This window comes from Pempheris klunzingeri, chromosome 20 (genome assembly GCF_042242105.1).
Source record: "Pempheris klunzingeri isolate RE-2024b chromosome 20, fPemKlu1.hap1, whole genome shotgun sequence".
In the NCBI taxonomy this organism is placed as follows: Eukaryota; Metazoa; Chordata; class Actinopteri; order Acropomatiformes; family Pempheridae; genus Pempheris; species Pempheris klunzingeri.
The window spans coordinates 8,234,099-8,259,089 of NC_092031.1; the positions used below are offsets into that span (position 1 = coordinate 8,234,099).

Below are 24,991 nucleotides of genomic sequence, written 5' to 3' on the forward strand. Positions count from 1 at the left end.
GTTAAAAGCTTAGAAGCAGCACTCTTCAGTAACTGCAGTTGGTTGATATGACAATAAGAACAATCAAAATAAATAAACCCGGAAATAAAAGCATCAGAGACTGTGAACAGACGGAGAACAAAAAGAAAACCTGAGTGATGTGCCAAAATGATTGCACCAATTGAACTACTTGAACATGTAATGATGGATCTGAACTAAAATTGACATATGATGACATAAATGATGAAAGATTACAGCCCGCTGGCTTCACATTGGTCGATAGATTAAAGAGCACGCACACAAAGTAAGCACACAAATCTAAAATTTGATTGCAATACAAGTTCTGACCCCCTAAGTTCAAAAAGCGTATTTGACAAATGTTATCTTTGAGTCTTCCAATTGCTCATCGCCTTATTCCTAATTCTCCTCATTGAATGAATCATGAGTTAACTTGTGAAAGAACTGGAACATGAAAAAGTGCAATGAGGGTGAATTATCTTTAAAGCTTGTTTGATTAATAGTGTCAGTGTTGAAGAGAGACTAATAAGTGACCCAAGCTAGAGCCCTGGGGAACGCCACAACAAAATGGGGCACTAGAGGACGAGGAGTGCGTGAAGAAGGCTTTTATTGAAGTTAAAAATAAAAATGACACACGGCCAGTTGAGTCCAAAAAAAGCTGTTGTTTTTATTCCAACTTTTGAACCACTCATGACATCGATCAATTTTAATGTGAATGCTGTCATTAAAACTATTTGCACAGATTATTTCAAGCTATAGTCAGTTATAAATAACTCCACTACTTTTTAGTGCCAGCTAGAGGGAGGTTACTGTACAAACATTTACATTTGTATTATACATAATTTACAGGAGTTCAGCAACTGGTACAGAACACTGTTCAAAGGAAAAGCAGTTTGTTTACATGCATACTTTATCTAAGTAAACACTCTAGACTCCCTGTATAAAAATCTGTTTTGTACTTTTTCAAATCAGTCACAAATATCCCTGCATATATTATTAAACAGAAGATTCTAAATGATACCCTGTAAACATGGGACACAGGAAACACTTACAATGGTTACAATGATCGCGTGTCTCTGTTCCCCTGATCTATTTCCGGCTTCTCATAATGAGGATACGAATGCGAACAGGTCATTGTAAAAACCTATCCAGGTTTACATGCATGGACTCAAAGAACAAAAGTACTTCAGTATCCAGAATAACATTAGAATAATAATTTAGATTAGCATGTTGATGTTTGTAAGTGCACTCTCATATCTTTTCAGATAGTCAAAAAGTACATTACCACTTCATCCCTGTTACATGCTGATTACATACCTATATATTGCTCAGGCTCTAGAATAAATTAATAAATAATTAAGAATAAGTTCATTTTAATAAACAGGCTCAGAACCACATATTCTTTCCTACTCTCAAATACAGTGGAGTAAGATTGTCTCTGCTACAGCACAGTTGGTCATTCTACTTTATTGCTTCATGACATTTTATGGGCGATGCATTATTACAGCCTTCATGATACAATAAAGCAAGGGCTGCCACTGAAAGTCATAAAGTTCTGTACTGAACACTCCAAAGCCAACGATAATGAAGACTTTATTTCAGTCCAACTAACATACTTCAGATTAGCTGCCTTCATCATGACGTGTAACATCACTTTGGGTCAACACATTTAGGAAAAGATGTTAGAGGAAAAATAAACAAGAAAGTGAGAAGCACATTATTCACAGCACGTTCATCAGCGTTCATGAGCGCTTCAATTTGACTCAGTTCACTCAATCATCTTTGCCTTTATTCAAGGGACGTGCTGTCTTTTCTCCTTTTTGGGTTTCTAAAGGGGATTTGACGTTATTTTGGCTCAGAGCTCAGAGTGAACGATGTCTTTTGTTAAGTCCAAATCTCTCTCACTGCTAGTTCCAAAGTCATTAGCATTCGTCTTTGGCTATATGCTTTGAAGGCAGTGGCTTGCGTAGTATCAGATTAAATGAGCTAAAATTGATCTGTGTTCGGTTATTTGTCTAATTCTAAAATCTAAACTGCCATTTTAATCTGATGTCAGACAAGCATTAAACTACCAACCACAATCATCATAATTTCCATCCTTCCCTATTAAATTCCAACTAGAGCAGTTAGTCTATTTCATAATAAATAATGCAACGCTGATGTGTACATATCTACATTCTTGCATAATGTATGACTGCTCATGTTACAACTTGGTTAACGCTCACATTAATAACGCAGGAAGGACAGTTCACCATGAACCACTTTTAAAAGTTTGCATAGAAACCTTTAAATCCTGAATAAATGCTTTAAGTACTAAAAAGAATATGCTCTCAATATATGCTTTTAATAACACCGTTTGAAATTTGGGCTGATTGACGCTGGCAAACAGAGAGAATTTGTCACGCTTCATAAAAATGTGTCAAGAAAGTCCCTCCTGGTTAAGCTTCAGTCCTGCATGTCAGTCAATGTACTGCGATAACCATCTGAAACCTTCCCCATAGCCTTGTTTTTTCAACACGCTGCACATGAAAATCTCCAGCGGTCGGACGTTCAGCTCCTTCAAAGAGACATTACCCTGTCGATAACAATATGGAAAAATGAGGACAGCGGTCATCGGCACAAGGACATGTGCCCACACACACAGTGATCATATTATTTCTGTGTATTAAAAGACAGGGTCTCTGACACTCCTACCTTTCCGGTAACTTGACCATCAAGAGCAAAAGCTCCTCTCAATCCTCCTTCACTGATGGCCTCAGGACGGTCAATTTTATTACCCAACACCAGCACCGGCACATTGACTATGGTCTCGTCTCCTAGGAGAGCCTAGAAACACAAGAGCAGCCCAATCATCATCCATCCATCTACCGTTAACAGACAGTCGTGTCTGCTGGGAACAGCTTGTAAGAGTGATGTTTTATCTTACGTCGAGTTCAGTCTTGGATTCTGTGAGTCTGTCATGATCTGCACAGTCTACAAGAAAGACGACTCCGTTCACAGCAGGCAGGTAGTTCTTCCACACTCTTCGAGCTATCGACACAGAAAACAACAGCTTGTGAATCAGCTGTCCTTGCAGCTATTCAATAAGATAGTAAATGCCGTCCACAGCTTGTAATGCAGCTGTTTTAACTGGTGAAATCAAATTGTAACTTTTGTTGTCTCTCTCTTGTGTACAATAACAAAGTGACACCATCTTCAGATAGTGTTTCATAGATCCTAATGCACACCTGCACAGGTTTTCAATTCCTTTGGCTAATTAGAGAGATTCACCTAAGTAGGAACTAATAACAACGATGACGTGCAAATTGTTCTGCCTTGTCAAAGCTAACAGGAGAGTGACCGTCAATCAAACGTGTGCACGAACACACAAGCTCTCATCAAGCAACATAAGTGAAAAGACCTGTGTAGGAGCCATAACTTTTTTTTTTATTTTTTTAAGTAAAGCATTTCACTCTAAAAAGGCAAATTAACAATTTCACCAGGAGATTGATTTAATATTGTGAAGATTAGTACAAAATGAAGTTATCCATCTATATCATAATCCAGTACGGAACGGCTGTCTTCCTTCATGTATATTTCCTGCAGCACAGGCACAATATTTAAATGTCGTTCAGTAACCACTCACTATTTTAGGCTCAGTGGTTCCATCAAAGCTGATCTGAATTACACATCTGCGCTGCGGGAGCTACAGAGACACCATGTGGCAGTCTTCAGAACTGTGATTGATCAACTTGCTTCTTTTTTTCACGGGCATGTTTCTGACAGCAGTAGAGACTACTGATAGTGAAGGCAGCATAGAGCAAGTTGACAGAAAAGCTCAGTAATCTTAAGCTTTTCAACAGACAATTGAGAACAGTTGTAACAATTTTATATTTTGCTATCAAGTAAATCTATTTTCAGTGCTCACCTGCTCCTCCCTGTATTTCTTTAAAGACAAAATGTATAAAATAATTTGAACTATTTATACTGTTTTACTGTAGGTGAATTAAACAGCCTGATAATGTGCAACACATCCATTTTGATGTCGAACTATGTCAACGTATTGTTGATCCTGTGCTGAAGCCTAAGTTAATTCCATTAATAATATCGATGTGATATTTCACCTAAATATGTTGTGGCAGCACAAGCAGTACATTGTGTAATTGGTGGAAAAACTGGATGGCGATTTCACCTTGTACGTGTCCTCCCAGATCAAACGTGGTAAATGTCATCCCACCGATTGTCAGCTCTTCAGAAGCTTTGAGAAAAAAACAGAAATTTTAACAAGGCTGCAAATTACAGCACATCTGAGATATCTAGAAGACCAAACATGCTGCAACATCTATTTTTTTCTTACTGCCTGATAACAGCAAAGAAATTAATTCTCATGGTATGGAAGACCACACCTGCCACTACGAAGATGTGGCTACCAGATGAGACTAATACCATCCATCTGGAGAGAAGATATGTTCTGGAAAACAAACTTCTACAATTCAATAAGATGTGGAAACCACTCATATCATATTATATCTTTTTTCCAATTTGCAAAGTGAAGTCTCTGAGCGAGGGAGGGGGAGGGGAGGCGTCTCCCTTTTCCTTTATTTATTATTTATCTTCATTTATTTTTTCTATTATGGTCCAACTTTTCAGTTGTTTTTTGTTTATTTGGTTGTTCTGTTCTTGTATTTGGATGTTTTCTGCTTTGTTTGTTCATTGTCTATTTATTGTCTTATCTTGGTATCAACCTTGTGCCTGTCACTTTACATGACTTTCTTTTGATTTCATTACAGTATGCACAATTGTATCATCCCAAAAATTGAGCTTTGAATATTTTAGAGGAACATATGTGGAATATATTTGCTCACTAAAGGATAATTGACACAAAAAAAAAGGCTTCAAATTACAGAGTAACTCACGATACTATCACAATACTTTGCCCAGATTAAAGTAATTCCGCAATATGGCTCATGTTGCAAGACAGTCATCTACAATAAATGAGTATCTCTGTGCAGCTGAGCTACTATTTGAGTCCCTCCTTACTTGGATGCAGCGTTGGCACGTGTTGGCCAAGTCGGTCATCTTTCAGCATGTGTAGGAGTGTTGTTTTACCAGCGTTGTCCAGGCCCAGGAAGACCAGCTTCCCAGTCTTTTTGTACAGACCTGGAGGAAATGTTTCACAAATGCATCACAAATGACCCACATATCTCATGGATGAAAGCCAAATCCTGCTTCATGCCAGAGATGGAACATGACCGATAACATTCACTTGAGTACTGCTCATGAGTTCACCTGTGAGGAACTTAACAGTTGTATGACCTTGGCTACATTTCAGAAGGAATGCTTCATGGTTATACATTACTTTACACTCTGTTTCACATACACAGCTTACTCTTTTTTACTTAATAGTTCTCTGTTGCTTTTAAAACCACTGCAGAACTGCACCCAATACTTACCCAAGAACTGTAAAACACTACTAAACCCATTGTAGATCCAGTCGAATATAAATGACATCTTGACGGTCTTTGACTGAAACAAGAAAGAGGTCAGATATTACGATTACATAATACATACACTTTGACCAGAAAAATAGTCTTCCCTGCCTTGATACTGTATCACTGAAGTGGTCATCACAAACTATTTCCTCAACAATTACTAAAATGAATGGTGGAATTGGATCTCATCATATTGTGATTAGCTTCTAATATTTTTGCTCCTCCTTGAATGTAACTAAGGTGGACCAAATATGAGAAACACACATCAACATAACGCAGAGGGAGAATGCCATAGCATTGGGTCAACTAACATCCAGTACTACATTAGTAGTTTGTACGAAAACGGAACATTTTTTAAATAGCGTAGCATTTATTTGCAGTACATAAGACCTTTTCTGTCATGGCTAACTGGGGCACTTGATTGACCTGAGCAATCGTCAACTAAATTTGTTTCACCTGTGCTTTTCCTACTTTAACAAGTCACACGTTTGAAGAAGAAGGTCTATTATTGTATTACATTACATCACTCAGGTGTTTAAATATCCTTGACGTGACACTACAGCTGCACCAACACGTGTAGCAGATGGCTAGTTAGCGGTAACGTTACCTTTGGATGAGCAAAATTTGATGATCACAGAACTCAGCTACTGCGACCAAAACACCTGTTTTCACCATCACCGCTTCCGGCTGTGATAACGAATCCACGATGGGCTGACATAACGGTAGCATTAAGCAGGTAACTAGCTAGATAATGCCTCCTAGCTAGTTAGCATTAGCATGTTAGCTGCCGCAAAACCTCTAGTACTTTCTAGATTCTGATCTCAGGTGCGTCAAAGCGACGTTTAACGGACTACCAACACATTACTGAATGAGTCAACGCCACAACATGCTTTATTTTGTCTTTATATAGCATTATTTTTCTGATTTAAGCATTAGCTGACTTACCTCTCCTCGGTACTGACCAGCAGCCCAGCGCTCAGTAGTATCGGTGGTCTCCTTGGAAACAGTCAATCAGAGCGCCGCTTCTTCTTCTTCGTGTTTTTAAAATTCGGCGTTTGGCATCCAGTGTGTTGCATTAGCGCCCCCATCTTGGCGACCAGCAGGTGCAACGGGCTATAAAGTAGTCCCCCAATTACTCATTGCACTCAGTTGCCTGTTTATTAGGTACATTTAGCGAAAACTAATAAACGAATGCAGTCTAATTCCGCCCTACAATAACTCCTCCATGTGTGAAGCCTAAAATGATTAGCTTTTTGTTTAAACTGGTTCAGAGAGGTGAAGTTTTATCTGAATGGTAATTTGGGAGGATGTAGTTTATGGGGTCGTTGAGTTGTACTGGCAAGTGTAGGCTACAAAAGAGAGGTACCTCTCTTTATAATGCAATACAGTTCAAAACCACTTCAAACTAAATCCTTCAAAATAACCATGCTGTTGAATCCACACCAATCTAAAACAGTTTCAAAAAAACATGAGCATTGTAACCTTCATAAAAGTAGGATTTGTTGCAGGGCTGTTGTACTAGACTACATTAGTTTTACATTAGTCAACATCTTATTCTAATTCTACAGCTGCAAGAAAAAGCCAATCTAAGATTTTTTCTTGATGATGTGGAAACTTACCTTCCCCCTGCAAAAACAACAACATAAATGAAATATAATCTCAAAGCAAAAAGCCCTGAAATAATGTGATATTTATCAGAATGTAGGATTTTACACTGGGACCATTAACATTCTTCTAGATAGTATTTGAAATATATATTCTATAATATATATGAGATAATTTTTTAAACATATGTCTGCAATATTGCACGTAGGTTAACATTGCATTGTGTTTGCATGTTTTCAGTTTATTCCATTATAGAGAAAAAGATGACGTGTGTAACTCTGTTTATAGGGAATATCTAACAAAAATGTTACAAAATACATGTAAATGTGCTTGAAATAACTTAGTTTTGTTGTAGCATACATTTGTTATCAGGCAGCAAGTTAAATAGGCTGTCGTGTAATCACAGCAGATACAGTATGATATCATCAGGAAAACAGATAATGTTTTTATCTGAATAACTGCACACCTTTTAGCTGTTGTTACCATGGTTTCTAACCACACTGTAATGGCCCCTAGTGCTTTTTGAAGCTTATTGTTCCTTTGCAGCCAACAGAAGCATCCATCGGGATTAACCATTTACAGCCTCACTTTAATAGTCATTTGTACTGTTAAGTAGCTTTTACATTTTAGGAAAGCTAAATACATAATTTATTAGAATTGCCCACAGGCAGTAAAGCAATTAGTAACATTTCCATATGAATTATTGGATGGAGAACTGTACAGAAATGTACAAAAATGGGTGTACGCGTTTTACTTCAAATATCACAGGCAGAGCATCTTTATCCACTTAAGATCCATATTCTGTAGATTCTGTAGAATAAGAACATGTGATGATGATAGCAATACATGATAGTGGCAATAAAATCAATACAACACACAATACCCAAGGATTTAGAGTGGTTTATTGTAATGTTTTGCAGAGCCTGAAATTAAAGGCTACTTCCCATTAACAAGTGTCACAGTCAAACAGTGGGGCAGGTTTGACAGCAAAAGCATCAGACATCCAAGTGTGAACAAAGAAGCAGGTAAATGTGACATGAAATCTAATCTAGTTCATGTGCTGCTCTGATGCATTGAAGTCACATGAAGGAAGAAAGAAGAGAAGGAAGGTTTGAAGGTTTGAAGGTTTTCGCCCATGATTTTCCTTCCTTCCTTACTTCTCATAGTAGAACCATTTGTCGACTGAAAGACACACATCAAGCATTTGTGATTTTCATGTGACAACGACATAGAATCGCTGGAATAAAACAAATAAATGTGCAAACACCCACCTGAACTTGGAACGGGCTCTTCAGCTCCAAAAGCACATGCCTGTAAGATCATCAAATGCTGTTATTTTTGCTCAACAAATGCCCTACATATGTAGCTCATTAAATGCCACAAAGAATCATCTTTCATGTCAGAGGTCTGGTTGTTATTTTGTGAAAGCCATGAAACGCTGGTTTCTGTTTGAACTGAAAACCAACAGCCTCATATTGCCAAACGAGCCAGTTGAAGTGAAGTGAAAGATATCGCCTTTAGCCTTCCTCTGTCCTCCGCCTCTTCACTAATGATCCTCTCCTTTTGTCTGAGGGCTTGTGTGTTACCAGGTTATACCCCACGCTGTTATGTTTATCATCTCTAGTCTCATTAGGGAAGGGATGCACGTGGACTGACATGAATTTGGAAATAAAAGGGACTCACAGACTTAACCACGGCCTCTGCATCCCCAGCGGAGCAGCAGAACGGACTGTCGGAGACGCTGGTGTTCATGCTGGTTCAAGAAAGCCAAAAAAACAAACAAACAAAGGAAACAATTTCATCTTTAAAACAGCAAGAAGCAGCTACAGAATATGTTCTATTATCCAACAGGATTATAATTTAGTTGATTCACATCCCTGTCAGTGTCCTGTCTATTATTTCAGGATGAAACTGCGCTATTATCACTAACAGCATTTGTCACATATACCATCATACAGCCTGGTTTGCATGATGAAGCTTAAGTTGAATTGTGATTATAAATTGAACTCACCAATTTAACTCGCCAGCATTGGTCTTCGTAGAAATCAATGCCTTCCAAAACTCATGGGTGCTCTTGACTGTTTTAATAGCAAAATCCTGGAAGACACCATTTTTTATTCGCAATAACCAAAAACAGAAAGCAAGAAAGCATCAATATAAAAAAAACCCAATAAAAAGTGAATATTCTTAATGGAAGAGATTAAGCAGTTTAACATTTTATATCCCATCTTTCCTCCCTGAAAAGGATACTGATAGAAAAACTGTTAAGTAAGCATGAAACTACTATGTTCCAATGGACATCTAACATTTTCTACACATTAATACTTTTAATACAAGTTTAAAACATGTACCCTGTCCTTGAACTCTCCGTTGAAAGCAAACTGGTTTTCAGGTTTCCCATCTGGGACTTTATATCTTCTGAACCAATCAACAGTTGCCTCCAGGTATCCTGGCTTAAGTCGTCTAACATCATCAATATCTGCAACAAGTCAACAACAGCTTTAGAATGCATAAGACCATATTTAACTGATGACTTATCTTCCAGCTGGGCCGGCAGCTTCTATTGCAGGTCATTCATACCGTTAAAGTCGGCGGCTTCAGGGTCCTCTGTATTGATCACAATGACCTTCCAGTCTGTTTCTCCCTCATCGATCAGAGCCAGAGTTCCCAGCACCTTCACTTTGATTATTTCTCCTCGAGAGCACACCTGAGAATCGAAGACACATTTTTTTTTTTTTGAAAAAGCTTATTTTAAATGAGCCTCTTCAAAGCCCAGAGTCAGTATTGTTCCAGTACCTTATTCCCTATGTCACATATATCAATAGGATCGTTGTCTCCACAGCATCCTGTGTCGCCGTCCTTGTGGTTGGGGTCTTCCCATGTCTGGGACGGGAGAAAGCACATGTTTGATGGAGCAAATACATGGTCTGGTTTCCTGTTGGGCCAATATCCTCTGAGCAGGACTTGCCTGTGGAATCGCTCCATAATTCCAGATATAGCCTTTGTGAGGAAACACATTCGCCACATAGCGAAGGTTCCCCTTCTTCACATCTTGTATCAGTGGATTCAGAGGATCTTTGGTGGCAATCTGATAAGCATGTGGAAAAAACACAGTTCCATCAACTTGATAAAACAGAAGGAAGCACTAACCCCCACAGTGCTCAACTGTGTTAATAAAAAAAAACATTATTCATTGAAAGAAAAAAACATATGAGCTGAAGTGCAATCGGCTGGCTATTTTATGTGTCTATATAGAGTATTTGGGTGGAATAAGCGCTAACATTATCAATGAAGACACTGATCATTTGCAAAAACAAAACATGTACATATACACATACCTCCATCTTTGCATTTGTCCATCTTGGAACCTCCACAACAGCATGAAAAATATTCTGCAAGATGATCAGAAATACAGTTTTGCATGGGTTCTCTTTCCTGTTCTTCATTCACTTCTATGAAAAAGACAACACAATGATAACAGACAGCTTTGCAGCACTAACTTGCAGGATGCTGAAAGGAATGGCTGATGTATAAAAAAAAAAATAGACACTAATATATTGGCAATAACTGCAAAAGTTAGCGTGCCACAGATAAATGATTCATATAACACTAAAAATGGAGAGAACAGTAGCACATTTTTCACATGTGACCTGTAACAGACACAGAAAGGACTCTTGAACCTGCGATGTGAACCTTTTTTCCCCTATAAATTCTCAGTGTATTAGTTAGCACCAAGTTCTGCCTGAACTAAAGGCACAGCTAGTGAAGTCAGTTAAGGTAGCACACGGACTACGGCCCCCGGGTGGTACAGGGAAACACATTTGTCTACCACAGCAGACAAATTGGCAATTGGCAACAATCATTCACGTTGTCCTGAAGCCAAAACAGCAACAAGGGCTGGGGAATACAAAAAGCAAATGGGAAAAAAAGTAGCACAGATTTCCTCAATATTGCCTGATGTGACTCATTTTGGTTAACTGGAGAACATAATTGTGTTTTTGAAAATGCAAATGATAGGTGTGGAACAACTGACTCGAAAGAACGACCTGTTGTGGTTCAAAAGGTGCAAATATAGGTCTACTTTTTAAAAGTCGCAAAAACCTGCAACATCAGGAGTGGCACATGATGCTCACCTCTGCTTCGTTCGCGTAGATGGGGATGTCGTGGAATGGAGAGATGTATTTGCCCTCAGAGTTTTCTATGGAAAGGAGTAATGAATTTTTAGCTAAAAAAGTGTCCAATCCCTTCATAAAGCTCTACCATTACTTACAATACAGCTATGACAGTAGTTACTGCTTGTCACACGTTAATCAAACAACTTTTACACCATGTACAATCCAGGAAGGGTAAAAATCCCCTCTAACACATAAACTAGTTTATTCAAAGAGCTGTGCTTACTGAAAAATACCCTGTACTCCTGGGTGTTTGGCCTGCCCCTCTCCTCGATGGTAACGCTCATGTCTGTTGTTGGTCTCTAACTGTCCCTCTGTGGTCTGTGCACTAATTCAGGAGGGCTAAGAAGCTCCTGACTGACAGGCTGTCATTGAGACAGAGGGAGCAGGCATGCGCACTGTTTAAGCCAAGGTTTAGAGACCTGACAGCTACAAGCATGTGACAACATGGCTGCTTTATGATGAGTGTAAAAGCCAGATGGCAGAGCCACGCCGGCTTCTGTACGGCTCCTGTGTGGTTACAGTGATGACATCTGTATCCAACAAGCACGGGCAGACCTGTGAGAGATGAACGGATATGAAGTTTCTACCTTCTTTGCATGTGAAGTGTTTTTTTTTTTTTTTTTATTTCCCTCTTGTAAGCTGTGGCTCTAGAGAGCAAAAACAGATGGAGCTGACAGGCGTTAGCTGTAAACCAATTAACCAGACAGGATTAAGTGGCATGTCCGTGTTGTGACTTCTTGCCTCTCCAGTTTCACCGTAACTATTTGATAACATACTTATGCGCCTATTTTTAGAAACATTGTGTGTAAAAATATTGGCTTTTCTCTAAAATCCATCACTTGTATTTTATGGTCATAAATACACATAATGTTCTTGCCATGGTACAAATGATGAATGATACTGCAACAAAGTACCATTTACAAATCTATGCCTGCTAGCTTTAAATTTGAACTTTGGCACTAATGGTTTGTGTTTGTTTTATGTCAAAATAAGTTGTATAATTGCATTTATTGTAAAAGAGAGTAAGTTATCAATTCAATTAATTATCGTAATATAAAAAAATAATAAAATAATCGTTTTATTGTCACAGATGAAAACAAGTTTCAAGATAAAAACAAGTTTTCAGTTTTTATGCTATTGTGCATTCATGTCAATCAACAATTCAGTTAAAGCCAGTGAAACAGAGTGCAATTAACTTTAATATGTTTAACAAATGTTTATTATGTGGTTTACACACAACACCTACGATGAATATAACCTGTACATTTAGTGTTTATTACATTAACAAGGAGGTGACTGTTTGGAGAAATTGTTCCCTATTTGTGTGACTAAAACACACACAGTCTAATTCACAGAAATGCCAATAGAGAGCCAAATATCTAGAACTGGCACTGAGATGGAAATAAAATGAAAATGAATGTATTTCCTCTGGTATGTGTTATCAAAGCACAGCGAGCCAGAGAGGAGCATGATGCACAATACAAGGTCACAGACTGGGCAGGAGAGGCCTGCCGCCTTTCTAAACATTTCTCTTGGCCAGAAGACATTCCTCTTTGTCTGACTTGTAGGTTGTAAGAGTCTGTCTACTCTCGTATAAAATAGGCATTATAAAAGGTAAGAGATATGAAATTAATCAGGTCATTAGTGAATACCTCAGATATCACAATGCTACTTTACTCCTCTGTGTCAACATGCCACAAAGGCTCAAGTCAGAGAGCCCAAACACCAGCTTAGGTGATCCAGACTCGTTGCTATTTAAAGAATTCTTGAAAAGCGCGAGCAGAATACTTTGAATACCTCTACTGTGGAGCAGCCTCGATTACAGAAGGAGGGTTAAAGAGCTTTATCAGTGTTTATGCTGCTATCCGTCTATCTATCGACTCATTGGTGCCTGCAACTTACAGCTGATGATCAGATCGTTTTCTAGAGCGTTGTACTCGTCTCTCCAGGGGATTTGGTTGCCTGTTATAAGCGTGAGCCAAGCGTAAACCTGTAGGAGAGTGAGTTCCTAATGTTTCAAGTCTCTTAAACCATTATTTTAGGCCTTGTAGGTTTTATATTATTTTATATTATTGTAAACATTACAATAGACATAGTATAGTATAAAGACATTTTTATACTATAAGTAATCATTTATCATCAAGAAAGTAATTGTCAGGCTGATAAAAAATGAAAAAAATTGAAAAACACATGCCTGAACCTTACTGCAAATAAAATGAATAATGAAATAATAAATAATAAAGTAGTCTCAGCAGTGAACTTGTCACTCTGTGAAAAATAATGACACAAGGCTGCATAATGTCAAGTGCATGATCTTTTAATTGAAAAACTTCTTTATACTATCAAAAGTAATAAATAAGTTCCTACAAATATCTCAGCTGAGACAAAAACATGTCAAAACGGTGTATGAAGATGGCTTGATTACATCTCCGATGAAGGAGGACGCCATCCTTACACAGCTCTGCTTTCTTGTCTCTTGTAAACCCACTGCGGTGTCTTCAGTTCGATGTCTTCAAGTATTCGTTGTCTCATTTCACAGGCACACGAAAGCATCCAACTGAAGCAGTTAAAGGCACACAGCATGCAGTCAATAGGTTGGTAAACACGACTCCTCTATTTTAGGAGTCTGTTGTTGACAAAATGTCAAAACTGTGGGAAGATTGGAGAGCAGACTGAGTGTTTGAGTCCAAAGGGTTTGACTTCACGTTTATCCACTTCAGCGCTGGCATGTCAGACAACTTCTCCACTGGTATTTCTGTGGGGCAAATTAAACAATAAACATTAAGTTAACTTAAACACAAACCAAGCCATGTAAGAATGTACAACCCATCTCCTTACTTAATATATCTGTATATCTATATCTTATTACCTGTGATGCTATTTCCCTCCAGGTTAATCCTCTCCAGCGTGGCTATTTCAGTGAGTTTATCAGGGAAGCTGGAGAAGCTGTTATTAGCCAGATTGATGCAGGTCAAATGCTTCATTTCCCCAATGGCGTCGGGTAGTTTGGTGAGAACATTGCCTTGCAGGTCCAGTTCTGCAAGGTATTTCAAGACACAAGTAAATCGAGGGGTCGCTTATCTGTTCTTCCCTCACAGCATGAAGACTTCCTGTCTGCATTTGTGAGGCAAACAGCTTTTAAGATCAACAGCAGCCAACAACACAATCTTTTCTTGAATGTTGAGTCAGTGAATCAAATAGCTGTGGCGTATTATCCACTACCTTCCAGCTGAGTGAACGTTGTAAACAACTTGCTGGAAATGGCCTTCATCTCATTGTCTGCCAATGTGATAACGCGGATGTTTTCCGTGACACTCCTCAGGACCTTGAACACACCGTCTGGGAAGGAAATGAGCTTGCAGTTCGACAGGTCTGCAGAGAAGAAGACCACGATTATGAGATTATCAAGCACTGACACATTAGCAGGGGAATGTTGCATATCTATAATTAACAAACTCCTTTGGATTTAAGGTTACGGATATTTGAGCAAACAAATGTAAGCTTCTGTCACCACCTGCTGGCGAAACCCGAAATAGCATCGACCAGAATATTCAATCAGGACCATTCATTCATTTTCTGGGAAGCTGCAGAAAGAGCGAGTGGGGGACAGGGAGAAAGATGTGTGAAGGGAGTCTTACCCAAATTATCTTTCCCCTCCTCTACAGTTGCATTAATCCTCCTGGCCACATTTGCGACTGCCTCAGCCATTTTTCTGCTGTAACTGTTCCTACGGGAGATCATGCAACATTACACTTTCACATACTTTTATTTTCTCTACGTCAGATGTAGAACAGCCAAATAATAATGCCAGCAACTAATAATGACAGTATATTGTTACAAATGTATATTCATGCAGTTAAGACACTTGCTAAATCGAATCGATATTGAGTTAGTTTTATACATATTCTTAAGCTTTGGTTACATTATACACATCATATGTGACATAATCAAATATGTATTGTATGTCAGTTTATCACTGCTTCTGTCCAGCTAGTAGCCTCAGGAATAATAGGATCCTACTGACAACAAGAAGGAATAAATCAAGTTAAATATTTCCTGTAAAGTGACATAAATATTTCCTCTGGAAGAGTTACTGGCATCATTCATGTGTATAATTAGCATTACAACAATGCAAAAAAAATAGTGATCCATTACAAGCCTTCATGCTACTTTTAAGGTCAAGTAAAAGTAATAAAAGTAAACAAACGTATGCAGGACTCACGTATCAAAAGTGAAAGTACTAAAAGTCTTCATCTTAAAGAATTACATCTGGAGATAATGAAATAATGAAGTGAAAAATGATTTTTAAGTTTTTATATTAGTTGAAGAATCACATAGCAGCCCTCTAATACTTCAACACAAGCTAATTCCCTGAATTTGACTGAAAAATCACACTCTGCCAGTCAGTGCACTATACAAGGTATAAAGTCGTGCCACAAACATGAACATGCTCCTGTGTCCCTACCTAAAAGCTGCACTCATGTCAGTCACTTCTGGAGACTGATCAGTGAACCAGCATAGCAATTGAAGAGGAAATACTGCGAGGTAGCTACAAGCCCATTTAAAATAAGCTACCACAGCCCTACCCTACATGTGTAGCTATGTATATACCTTGCTATTATTTCATTACGGTTTGATTTAACCACGCCGTGAAGCCACTTACCCAAACTAGAAGCTACTGTGTCAGAGCCTAGCAGCTGCCACAGTTAGCAGGCTAACGTTAGCTACAGCAGCGCAGACACAGTCAAATTTGGTGAGTGTGTATTTTTAGCCCCGGAGAGGGCAGTTCACCTGAATGTTCCTCTATTCATCAGAAAAGAAAGGCTCATCAGCAACACATCGCATAGTAACCTTACGCAAACTATATTAAAGTCGCTGCTTTTTAGCGACAGTTAGTAAACTAAGGCACATGCTAGGCTACTAGCTAACAGCCGGCTGAATAGGAAATAACCAATTCACGGATGTCAGTGCTGCGCTTTAAAGTTGCAGGCGATTTATTGACAAAGTAAGCACAATAAGTAGTAAGAATAGCAATAACTTCTTTAATTAATCGGTGATACGTGTTAATACTAAAGTAGTACGTTTCATTCTGCTAATATTGGGGGACAACATAGTAATTAAGTCACCACATTGAGACGTTTCATGTCTGAATCCTGCTCTTTAAAACTGGAATATTTTGCATTGAGTCTGGGCCAACTGAACAATATGAAGGATACTTACAGATATACTTATTTCAAGCAACTTCTCTCTACTTTAAATATCTAAATTTTAGACTTTTTCCATAGGAATATTTATCTTGGAGCGACAATAGGAAGTTAAATGTTGTCTTACCTGTGAGTCCTGGTCAACTATTCCCAGCTTGACCACTGTCATGGTCGTGACTCTGGTGAATTCCTGGTTAGTCAGTGTATTTTCAAAGGATTTGAATACAATGAGCTCTATGGCTTCAGAAGAATAGAGTTTACCATTGTTTCAACTAACTGCAACTTTACAGTATTTGCTGGATATCTCTTTACTGTACAATGCTGTGTTTTTATTGTGAGTGGATTTTGGCCATCACTCGCAGTGGAAACGCTCTAAAACTAGAAAAATCCACCTGTTTTGGTGTGTCGGTACTTCTGTTATCACGCAGAGTAGTTCCAGGCAAATGTGCCTCTGATCTGAGTGACGACATGCATTGTGTTTTGTGAATATGTTTGCAAGTATGTTGTGTTTATATTGTTTTATGACAGCAAACCAAATCAGACCAACAAGAGCTGCAGATTAAAATACCCTAAAATTTGATTTAAATCAGGAAATATTTTTGCTGGATTTCAGTACTGACTGTTTTCAATACTGGCTGCTGCAGACATATTTTGATTGGTACCAAAAAAGTAGGTTACGGTTTGATGCCCAGCTCCAGTGCTTAAAATAACCTTGTCTAGTACTGGTGTAATTAAACAGGGGAAGTTGCCTCAAGTACAGGCCAGCTATTATATACATTTCCTATGCTCGCAGTAATAAAACAAAATACATAATCCATGTGCAAAATGTACATAAATACAATTATTTTAATATTTACAATAAATATACATTAATTTACAGCTCCACAAATGGTAGTTTACAATAAAAACAGTGCTGGAATAGTAAACAACATTGCCATTTCATGTTTACATTGATGAAATTGATAAAGGCAATAAAGTTGTACATTACATTGTGACACACAGCTGGAAGGCTGGATGCTGTTGTTGAGTTTGTATTTCAGCACATCCTAAAATAACAATGTTCTCCTTACAAACCAGAGGTCGCATCACAAATTAAAATCCCATCTCTGCACATAGATCAGCTCCAATCTTACAGTGCACAGTGGCAATCATCAAAGAGCTTTTTCCCCCTTCTAGCTAAGTGTTTTCTTTTGTTTTTCAGAAACTGGTTGCTTCTGCACAGCATGGTTGGAGGTGATTGTAGCTGTCACTGGCAGCCACACTCATCCACAATCATGTCTTCGTGATGTCGCAGGAGCATTTCTCCGTTCTCGTAGTACAGCATGCTTAATGGGCTCATTTTGGTTGGGGCACAGCAGGGTGATGCCACTCTGTCCGGGTGGTAATGTTTCAGTAAACTCTGGAAAAGAAAGAAAGAAACAAAACAGAGGATTCAGATAGATAATTCCAGTTTTAAAATACTCAATTTCTGTTAACAAAGACACTAAAACAGGCAAATGCTTATTCTTCAGTTCAATTATTCAGGTTTATGCCAGTGAAGGTTTTGTGAAAGCAGCTTTCATTGTTTAAATCTCTTTTATATGGCTGCAACTAACCATTATTCCCATTGTTGATGTTGTTCCCATTCCCAATCTGCTGATTATTTTCTCGATTCATCGTTTTGCATATAAAATATATATAGAAAAATGTGCTTTAATGTTCCACAGCCTAAGGTGATGATCATAAGTAACACCTGAAGATATTCAGTTCATTATTTTTGTCAGATATAAAAAAGAAAAGTATTAAATCCTTACATGTGAGAGGTTGCAGCCAGTGGATGTTGGCATTTTTGCTTGAAATATGACTAAAATGATTGATTATCAAAATCCTTGCTGATTAATTTCTCTTTCAATATTGTGGGTTTTACAGCTGCATCTTTTATTTGAAAGTTTTGCCTCTTCCTGTGGTCTCATGCATTGTGCTGCATTCATGTCATGTCAGATTTACTGTGAATTGGACCTTCCGAACGGCAAAACCAGTCCACCTTAGTGATGATTACAGATACTGTTGGTCATGTAGAGACATGTTTCGTGTACTCAAGTGTCTCGCATTTCATGTCCCAAAAGGAGGAAAAGTCGTCAACACAGGCAGATATGACTCTACTAAGTAGATAGATAGATAGATAGATAGATAGATAGATAGATAGATAGATAGATAGATAGATAGATAGATAGATAGATAGATAGATAGATAAACCACTGACCTGCATGTAAGCGTGATTAGTTGGATTTAGGTCTTCCCCCAGAGGACCAGGGCAGGAACCCTCACAGCGGTAGGCGTTGTATCGTTTTGGAAAGATGATCCAGGACCCCCAGCCAATTTTATTAAAGTCCACATGCAGGTCGACTCTGCGACAGAGAGATTTTTCACCCCCTCTTTTGGACGCCTGCGGGCTTCTCGCTGTTTGTTCTCTCTGGCCCCGTTTGCTCCTGCGCCTCTTGGGCCAGCGGCCCTTTTTGATTTCAGCAGGGGACAAGAACTTGGATTGTTCAGCTGTATGGAGTAAGCTCGCCTTGGCCTTTGAGTTTTCATCAGAGCCAGTGTGTGAGAAGACGACCAACAAGGCCCGATCACTCACGTCCTGCTCTCTTCTCGGGCTCGCCACATAGACAGACTGATCAGGAAGCGACAGGCCTCTCTTTGTCTTTATTGCTTTCCTTCTTCTTGACACTCTTCTGTGTCGAATTCTCATAGTCGAAGCATGTCGGAGCCAGTTCAACAGAGGACTTGTCATGTTGAACACTTTCCAGCTCTGTGATGAAGTGACCAGTGATGATTCAGTGAGCAGACCCACCAGCTGCTGCTCCTGGCAGCTCTTGTGCATATGGCACCCCTGGCCTTGCTGGTGATAGACCTCCACAGTGATGTTGGAAGCACTCTGTGTCCGAGGAAGCCTGATTCTCAACTCCGCTGCCTGGATCTGTTTGTCAGCCAGCAGGGCGTGGAGGTCAAAGGTCACAATCCAGCTCCTCTGGCTGTACATCAAACCTAATGTAGTGAAAAGAGACAGATTAGCATCGTTGGGGAGCGACCTGTGTCAGACAGTGAACATTATGTTAAAATCAGGATAAAGATCAAACTCATGACTGGCAGATAGGACAGCACACAATTTAATGTACCAGCAAGCTTTCCAGGGAAAGCAACATCCACCTGCTGTAAATTGAGGTACTTTGTCCTCTGTCAGTGACTTAAGACTTCCCCTTGGAAACAGTATTAATCAGGAGAGGTGTCTTTACATTTCTCTATTTATACCAAGCATTAACCATGTAAACTACACTTGTGGAAAGTAGACACAGATTGGGTGAATATAAAAGGGACTTATCAAAGATTTTCTGCTAATCTCTTTTTAATTGTGGGCAGTGAGCAGGACTGCTGTGGCAATTTTGACTTCCAGGATTTTTTCATTAGTGTGAGAAACTATTTCACTACATTTGGCAAAAACAGAAATGCACATCTGTTTTTTTTTTTTTCTTTCTTCCCATAATCAGTTTCTAGATTAAAGCAAAATGTGGCCCACTGAACCACAACAAATATGAATATTATCATATAAAATTATACCTTCTATACCGTGAGTCCACCAATACATGGTGGTTTTACAGTGAAACGAAGATATTCATGTATTGTAATAATTTAAATTGGTCCATCTAAATCTCAGCCAACAGGTATCAGCAAATTACCCATTATTGTGCATCCTACTCCAGAACTATGTGGTTATTATTCGGGTTATTTCTACATCCAGCCATCACATTTTTATGCATGTAAGCAGCATGACTCCATGATCAATGCATGTGCTGATGGCAAATCAAAGCAGGCATGTTAGTCTCCTAAGAAAAAAAAAAAAAAAAAAAGATGATTCATTGTTCAACAACATGTGCTGCGCCCACATCTGTAATGGGCGTCATTGTGATTCAATGAACAGGTGTGGTTCAAATTCATCTAAAGGATTAAAGCGTCTTTAAACGTCGTCCAGTGCATTGGCCCATCGAGCTGGACTGTTGATCAAAAGTGCAAAAGCATCCTCGCTATTAATCCACTCAAACCCAAACCCCGAGCCGAAACCAATCGTTTAACACGTCCCTGCCTCTCCTGGCTTCTGCATATCCTCAGTCAAACAACAAGGTAATAACTCTAACACCTAGCAGCGATGTGAAATTGGATTCAGCAGCAGGAAGGGCTGTCCTCTGTTGGCTGCTTGTGCCATTAAATCCCGAGCTCTAATCTAATCAAGCCAAGTGTGAAGAAAGAACTGAGGGAAGTTGTTGATTTGACTTAACAAGAGATTTGTATAGGGGGGGGTGTCTGGCGAGATGTCTAATCAACATCACCTATTTAAGAAAAAAGAGGTTTGCTTTGAGAATTAGACAGAAAACCGGCCTTTTCACACGCTGATCCCTGCGTGGTTATCCACCCACTGAGCGGGATGTGGATTGAAACCCTCTGAGGTCGTCTGGGCCGCAGCTTTGACAGGACAACACTTGAGCCAGGAAAAAAAAAAAACAACTAACATTTCAGAGGGTCTTAATGTGGCAGAGGAGAGATCTGCTGTAGCCTGAAGTAATAAAGGCGTTTTCTCCCCGTGGTTCATCCACTATCCACGATCTCGCCCTCTGATTATTTAGTGCATGCACTTTAGAGAAACAATGGACAGAACTCTTACTTTTAGCCATCACACTCTTCACGGTGTCCGCTTGCTTTGCTGCCTCTTGCTCCATAGTATCCAAGGGCCTGGAGAAGTTTGACCTGAAATTCCTGTAGAGGTGCATCATGTAGGTCGGCAGGTGGTAGCCGGTCGATCGGTCCATTGCAGAAAAACGCTGCAGCGACCTCATGTAAACTCCATCTCTGGTCTTTTGAAGCCCCTGAGCCAGCAGCACCAGCAGAGATGCGTGCAGCGCGACGGCCAGAGGTCCCAATGAGCGCATGTTTTGGGCCGGTTAATGACAAATTCCTCTACTGGGAGATTAGGGGTGTCTTATATACCCTCACCCACCCCCTTTCATGTTTAACAAGTAGCTGAGAACATTAAAGGAAATTGACATGCGTCCTCAAGACGTGTTACCTGACAGCTCATCACCCATTCCCTTGGTAATGAGGCGCCTGCGTGCGTGTTTACAAGGAGCGCAACTCTTTGTTTGCGCCATGTTCTTTGGGCTTCTGCGGCCTCATTCCCCATCCTCGGATTAATTGTTCCAGCTATTTGGCTAACACTAATTGTTAGGCTTTCCCATGGTGTAATGCAGTCTACTAAATACCGTCTGGAAGGAATAGACAACGACTGGGCTGCTGGGCTCACAAGGCACTAATGAAACATTACAAACATTAACATAAAACAGACACTGGTGTGAAAGCATCACTTCATTTTTAATATTAGCAGGGTTATAAATAACATTTATAGCACAGCACGGCCTCCTGGGCCATGTATCTTTTATTCTAAACATGGTGTGTAATTATAGGCTCATAGAACTAAACAGGAAACAGCCACCTTATCTCTCTTTATCTTATTTTAACTTCCTTAGGTTCACTTATAATAGTCCTACATGTTCAGATGGGGCTTTAGATCTTATATATGGTCAAAACTAAACATTTAAAGTGACACTACCATACTTTTTATTTTCACATTATTATTCCTGTAGTGCCAATATTCCTATAATATAAGTTGAGAGTGGTTTCCTATTGATGTTTGCACAATAACATAAAATACACGAGAAGATGTATTTTCCAAAGAGGATTCACTCTCAGCTCACGCCACAGTGTCACAAAGCTCAACAATCAATGTTTCAGTCAAACTTTGCAAATAATTATGGTCAGCGCGTCCAAGGACTGCGCATGCGCCGTCCGTCTTTATTCACATAGCCAAATCCTTTTCCTCGTAAATTTCCAGAGAAAGGACCCCAAAAAAAAACTATCAATGGATGTATTTTGTCCAGCGACGTAAACGGAAAGCGGCGCACCTCGGCTCCATCCTCCCCACCGGACAAACCGAGCTCTGAAAACATGTCTCCCTAAAAAGCCAGTCGCTTTTTTCGCCCACCGTGTGCCGAAATGGTGAGTAGCCTTTAAAGTTTACGGCTCTTGTTGGACGACCCGCGGCAGCCTTTAACTCAACATTCACACCGTTCTGGATGCTCAAGACGCTCGAACAGCTTCTGGAAATCTGAATCATTTGTGCATCGTGATTGTTTGCAGCGGGGCACTTTGACAAGGCGGTGAAGAGTGAGGGTTATTTTCATGAAGTGTTTGTGTGGCTGATGGGGCATACATGTGCTTGGCACCCCCCACTCTCCATGCCTGCACTGTATTGTGCACTGCATCCAGCCACTGATGATTGATTAAGAAGTTGAGGAAACTATGAGCTTCAGTTGTTGCTCATTATTAAGAAAATACATACAGAGAAGCACATTTTTTTGACTAATGTCAAGTTATGATTAAAGCATTTTTCATGAAAAGATACATTAAACAATAAAATGTTTAATCTAAATCATCAAAGTCATCAAAGCACATGTTCAACATCATTTCTGCCAACTTCCCTAAAGAAATGTATTGGCTTTAATGCATTTTCTGTGTAATCATGTTAAACACAATATGCTCTAAGTTCAAAGGTCCACTCACTTGTCTTTTCACTTAGGAAGACTGAGAGATGCAACTGAAAGCTCTGTAAAGTTAGTAAGTGGATCTTTGAACTTTCTTTGTCACACAACAGAGGTAAAAAATGATCTTTAATATTCAAATATACTATGTTATAGCTAACATAAGCAAAAAAGCACTTTTAGTCTTTTAGGGATATTTTTAGATATGTTTTGTGCATTTTTTAATCATGAAAGCACACTGAATGTGTTCTATTTGTGCAAAACGCCCACAGATGTGATCAACATCCATGAAATGTACAAAGACATGTTCATTCCTCCCATTAGGTGTAATGTAAAGTATGAAGAGCGTATAGCGCCGGGTCAGCCAAAGCACATGATCCCCTTTGATGTACTGCAGTCCCGGCCTTTGTTTGATTCAGCCGTGCAGCTGGGACCAGTCTCCCCCTGTTCATATCACTTTACCTCACATCCTGGGGGAAGACAGAAACCGGCTCCTGACAACCGAGAGCGGAGATCAAACCGCGAACATCACAATTAATCAAGAATGAGAGCTTGAAACTCAGCGATGAATTGACACCTGGATCATAAATGATTGAGCTGTTTATTCTTGGTTTATCTTGATAAGAGGAATAAGAACGGAACTTAACTCCTCCCAGGCTTAACTTGAAAAGTGGCTGATTTTTCTGTTGTCATAGCTTTTGTTTGATTATAACCCACATCTGGATAACAGGGATGTTGTGTGGAACCAAATTTAAAACAAGGATTCAGTTAGGCTTGGTTGGTTAGGTTACTTTAGGCAAGTTTACCCCCCTACAAACCCAGCGTTGCTTCATAAAACATAAAAAGTAGTTGATTTGTCACTATTATTTTGAGTCTGGTTGTTCTGATCCAAAGTTTCTGTTGAAATGTGCCAATTCACTGCATAAACACCTCTTAAATATAGTTGTTGTAGGATAATGAACATCTGTGTCCCAGTGACTAGAAATCTTGTGCGTGCACTACAGTGCAGTAGATATCTTTTACCACAAGGTGTCATATTTGATCACTGGAATAAAGTGAATATTTGACATCACTCTAGACTTTTCCCTTTGGGTGACTTTGTTTTCATGTCATCTTCCCAGGAGAATTTTATTTATGGCTTGATGGCATTTTTAAGCAGAAGGAAAAAAATAGTTATATCAGTGATGTCCCCGTATTACGAGACAATATGAAGACATTTTTAAAAGAAAGTTAATATTGTATCCAAATATCATTTTACTCTCATCATACATCAGATGAAATGTTTTCCTTTATTATTTCCTCCCTTCCTGTTGCTGTTACAAGGCTTTTAGCAAACTGGCCTTCTGGAGGTGAGACAGAGACCAGACCTGAGAGAGGATTTGGCCGAGACAGGTGATGTTATCCGTGTGCTGCTTTTTCCATTGGGGACATTTTGCAGAGAGGAAGTTTTACTTAATCTGTCACAGAACATCCTCTTACTCCAAACTGTGCTGTTGTATCACCATTTATAGGAAACGTGGAAGGAAATGAAGGGTTTGAACCTGTCAGAGTGACTATATGTGTCATTTTGCAGCTTTTTGTTGGTGCTTCGCGTCATTTAATTTCTGTATCTGCCAGTGGCGTCTAGATGACGACTTCTTGGTTCTTGATATTCGGTTTTGATCTTTCAAAATCACCCCCAGGAAATGAAATCATGTTTGCGATTGCTCACTCACTGGATTGATTCATTCATGTTCTGAGGCTTTTTGGGCAAGGGGAGGGTTTTGTTTCACATTCAATGTGTCGCAAGAACATCAGAGTCTTTGCCTCCACTGCTGCAGGAAGGAAGGAACAGGTGTGGCAACACTACATTTTGCATCCATATCTCAAAAAAAAAAAAAATGCTCACTACTTTTGTAAATAAGCTTAATTTG

At 39.3% G+C, this 24,991-nt stretch overlaps 5 protein-coding genes across 9 annotated transcripts in view; 1 reads left to right on the top strand and 4 right to left on the bottom strand.

The window, feature by feature from the left end:
* Nucleotides 1-690: 690 nt before the first annotated feature.
* Nucleotides 691-6,450, bottom strand: sar1aa (secretion associated, Ras related GTPase 1Aa). Its single transcript, XM_070851761.1, has 7 exons — nucleotides 6,414-6,450; nucleotides 5,430-5,502; nucleotides 5,017-5,136; nucleotides 4,169-4,234; nucleotides 2,924-3,027; nucleotides 2,692-2,823; nucleotides 691-2,572 (listed from the first exon to the last, which is right to left on the bottom strand). Exons 2-7 carry the CDS (start codon nucleotides 5,485-5,487, stop codon nucleotides 2,456-2,458), a joined length of 597 nt encoding a protein of 198 aa, XP_070707862.1. The 5' UTR covers nucleotides 5,488-5,502; nucleotides 6,414-6,450; the 3' UTR covers nucleotides 691-2,455.
* Nucleotides 6,451-8,072: 1,622 nt separating this feature from the next.
* ppa1a (inorganic pyrophosphatase 1a) lies at nucleotides 8,073-11,544 on the bottom strand. Its single transcript, XM_070851923.1, has 11 exons — nucleotides 11,472-11,544; nucleotides 11,207-11,271; nucleotides 10,412-10,465; nucleotides 10,042-10,161; nucleotides 9,870-9,956; nucleotides 9,654-9,780; nucleotides 9,425-9,552; nucleotides 9,085-9,170; nucleotides 8,757-8,826; nucleotides 8,345-8,384; nucleotides 8,073-8,255 (listed from the first exon to the last, which is right to left on the bottom strand). The coding sequence occupies exons 1-11, from the start codon at nucleotides 11,530-11,532 to the stop codon at nucleotides 8,227-8,229; spliced, it is 867 nt and encodes a 288-aa protein (XP_070708024.1). The 5' UTR covers nucleotides 11,533-11,544; the 3' UTR covers nucleotides 8,073-8,226.
* A 2,005-nt stretch (nucleotides 11,545-13,549) lies between these two features.
* Nucleotides 13,550-16,170, bottom strand: lrrc20 (leucine rich repeat containing 20). Of its 5 annotated transcripts, none has more exons than XM_070852018.1 (5): nucleotides 16,040-16,170; nucleotides 14,887-14,975; nucleotides 14,471-14,620; nucleotides 14,118-14,285; nucleotides 13,550-14,003 (listed from the first exon to the last, which is right to left on the bottom strand). In XM_070852018.1, the coding sequence occupies exons 1-5, from the start codon at nucleotides 16,075-16,077 to the stop codon at nucleotides 13,867-13,869; spliced, it is 582 nt and encodes a 193-aa protein (XP_070708119.1). In that variant the 5' UTR covers nucleotides 16,078-16,170; the 3' UTR covers nucleotides 13,550-13,866. The 5 variants fall into 5 exon arrangements, with proteins under 5 accessions (XP_070708119.1, XP_070708124.1, XP_070708123.1 ...); XM_070852023.1 differs by having other exon boundaries at nucleotides 14,887-14,969; nucleotides 15,912-16,157; XM_070852022.1 differs by having other exon boundaries at nucleotides 15,912-16,157.
* A 1,528-nt stretch (nucleotides 16,171-17,698) lies between these two features.
* On the bottom strand, nucleotides 17,699-21,413 carry ndr2 (nodal-related 2). Its single transcript, XM_070852377.1, has 3 exons — nucleotides 21,149-21,413; nucleotides 18,695-19,479; nucleotides 17,699-17,851 (listed from the first exon to the last, which is right to left on the bottom strand). The coding sequence occupies exons 1-3, from the start codon at nucleotides 21,411-21,413 to the stop codon at nucleotides 17,699-17,701; spliced, it is 1,203 nt and encodes a 400-aa protein (XP_070708478.1).
* A 1,057-nt stretch (nucleotides 21,414-22,470) lies between these two features.
* The window catches only part of pald1a (phosphatase domain containing paladin 1a), a 50,233-nt gene continuing 47,712 nt past the window's right edge, over nucleotides 22,471-24,991 (top strand). Inside the window, exon 1 of the mRNA XM_070852149.1 lies at nucleotides 22,471-22,536. The gene's annotated coding sequence lies outside the window, so the exon portion shown is untranslated. The remainder of the gene's footprint in view (nucleotides 22,537-24,991) is intronic.

Coding starts and splice junctions, on each gene's coding strand:
- sar1aa (XM_070851761.1), bottom strand. CDS start 5,487: ATGTCATTTATATTCGACTGGATCTACAATGGGTTTAGTAGTGTTTTA. Junction 5,137..5,429: donor TAGTGTTTTACAGTTCTTGG/GTAAGTATTGGG, acceptor CATTTCCTCCAG/GTCTGTACAAAAAGACTGGG. Junction 3,028..4,168: donor TCTGGGAGGACACGTACAAG/GTGAAATCGCCA, acceptor CTGTGTCGATAG/CTCGAAGAGTGTGGAAGAAC.
- ppa1a (XM_070851923.1), bottom strand. CDS start 11,532: ATGAGCGTTACCATCGAGGAGAGGGGCAGGCCAAACACCCAGGAGTAC. Junction 11,272..11,471: donor GGAGTACAGGGTATTTTTCA/GTAAGCACAGCT, acceptor TCCTTTCCATAG/AAAACTCTGAGGGCAAATAC. Junction 9,553..9,653: donor TGAAGCCGCCGACTTTAACG/GTATGAATGACC, acceptor GACTTGTTGCAG/ATATTGATGATGTTAGACGA.
- lrrc20 (XM_070852018.1), bottom strand. CDS start 16,077: ATGAGCCTTTCTTTTCTGATGAATAGAGGAACATTCAG. Junction 14,621..14,886: donor GGAGGGGAAAGATAATTTGG/GTAAGACTCCCT, acceptor TCTTCTCTGCAG/ACCTGTCGAACTGCAAGCTC. Junction 14,004..14,117: donor GGAGGGAAATAGCATCACAG/GTAATAAGATAT, acceptor TTTGCCCCACAG/AAATACCAGTGGAGAAGTTG.
- ndr2 (XM_070852377.1), bottom strand. CDS start 21,413: ATGCGCTCATTGGGACCTCTGGCCGTCGCGCTGCACGCATCTCTGCTG. Junction 19,480..21,148: donor GAAGAGTGTGATGGCTAAAA/GTAAGAGTTCTG, acceptor TCACTACATTAG/GTTTGATGTACAGCCAGAGG. Junction 17,852..18,694: donor CTAATCACGCTTACATGCAG/GTCAGTGGTTTA, acceptor TTTCTTTTCCAG/AGTTTACTGAAACATTACCA.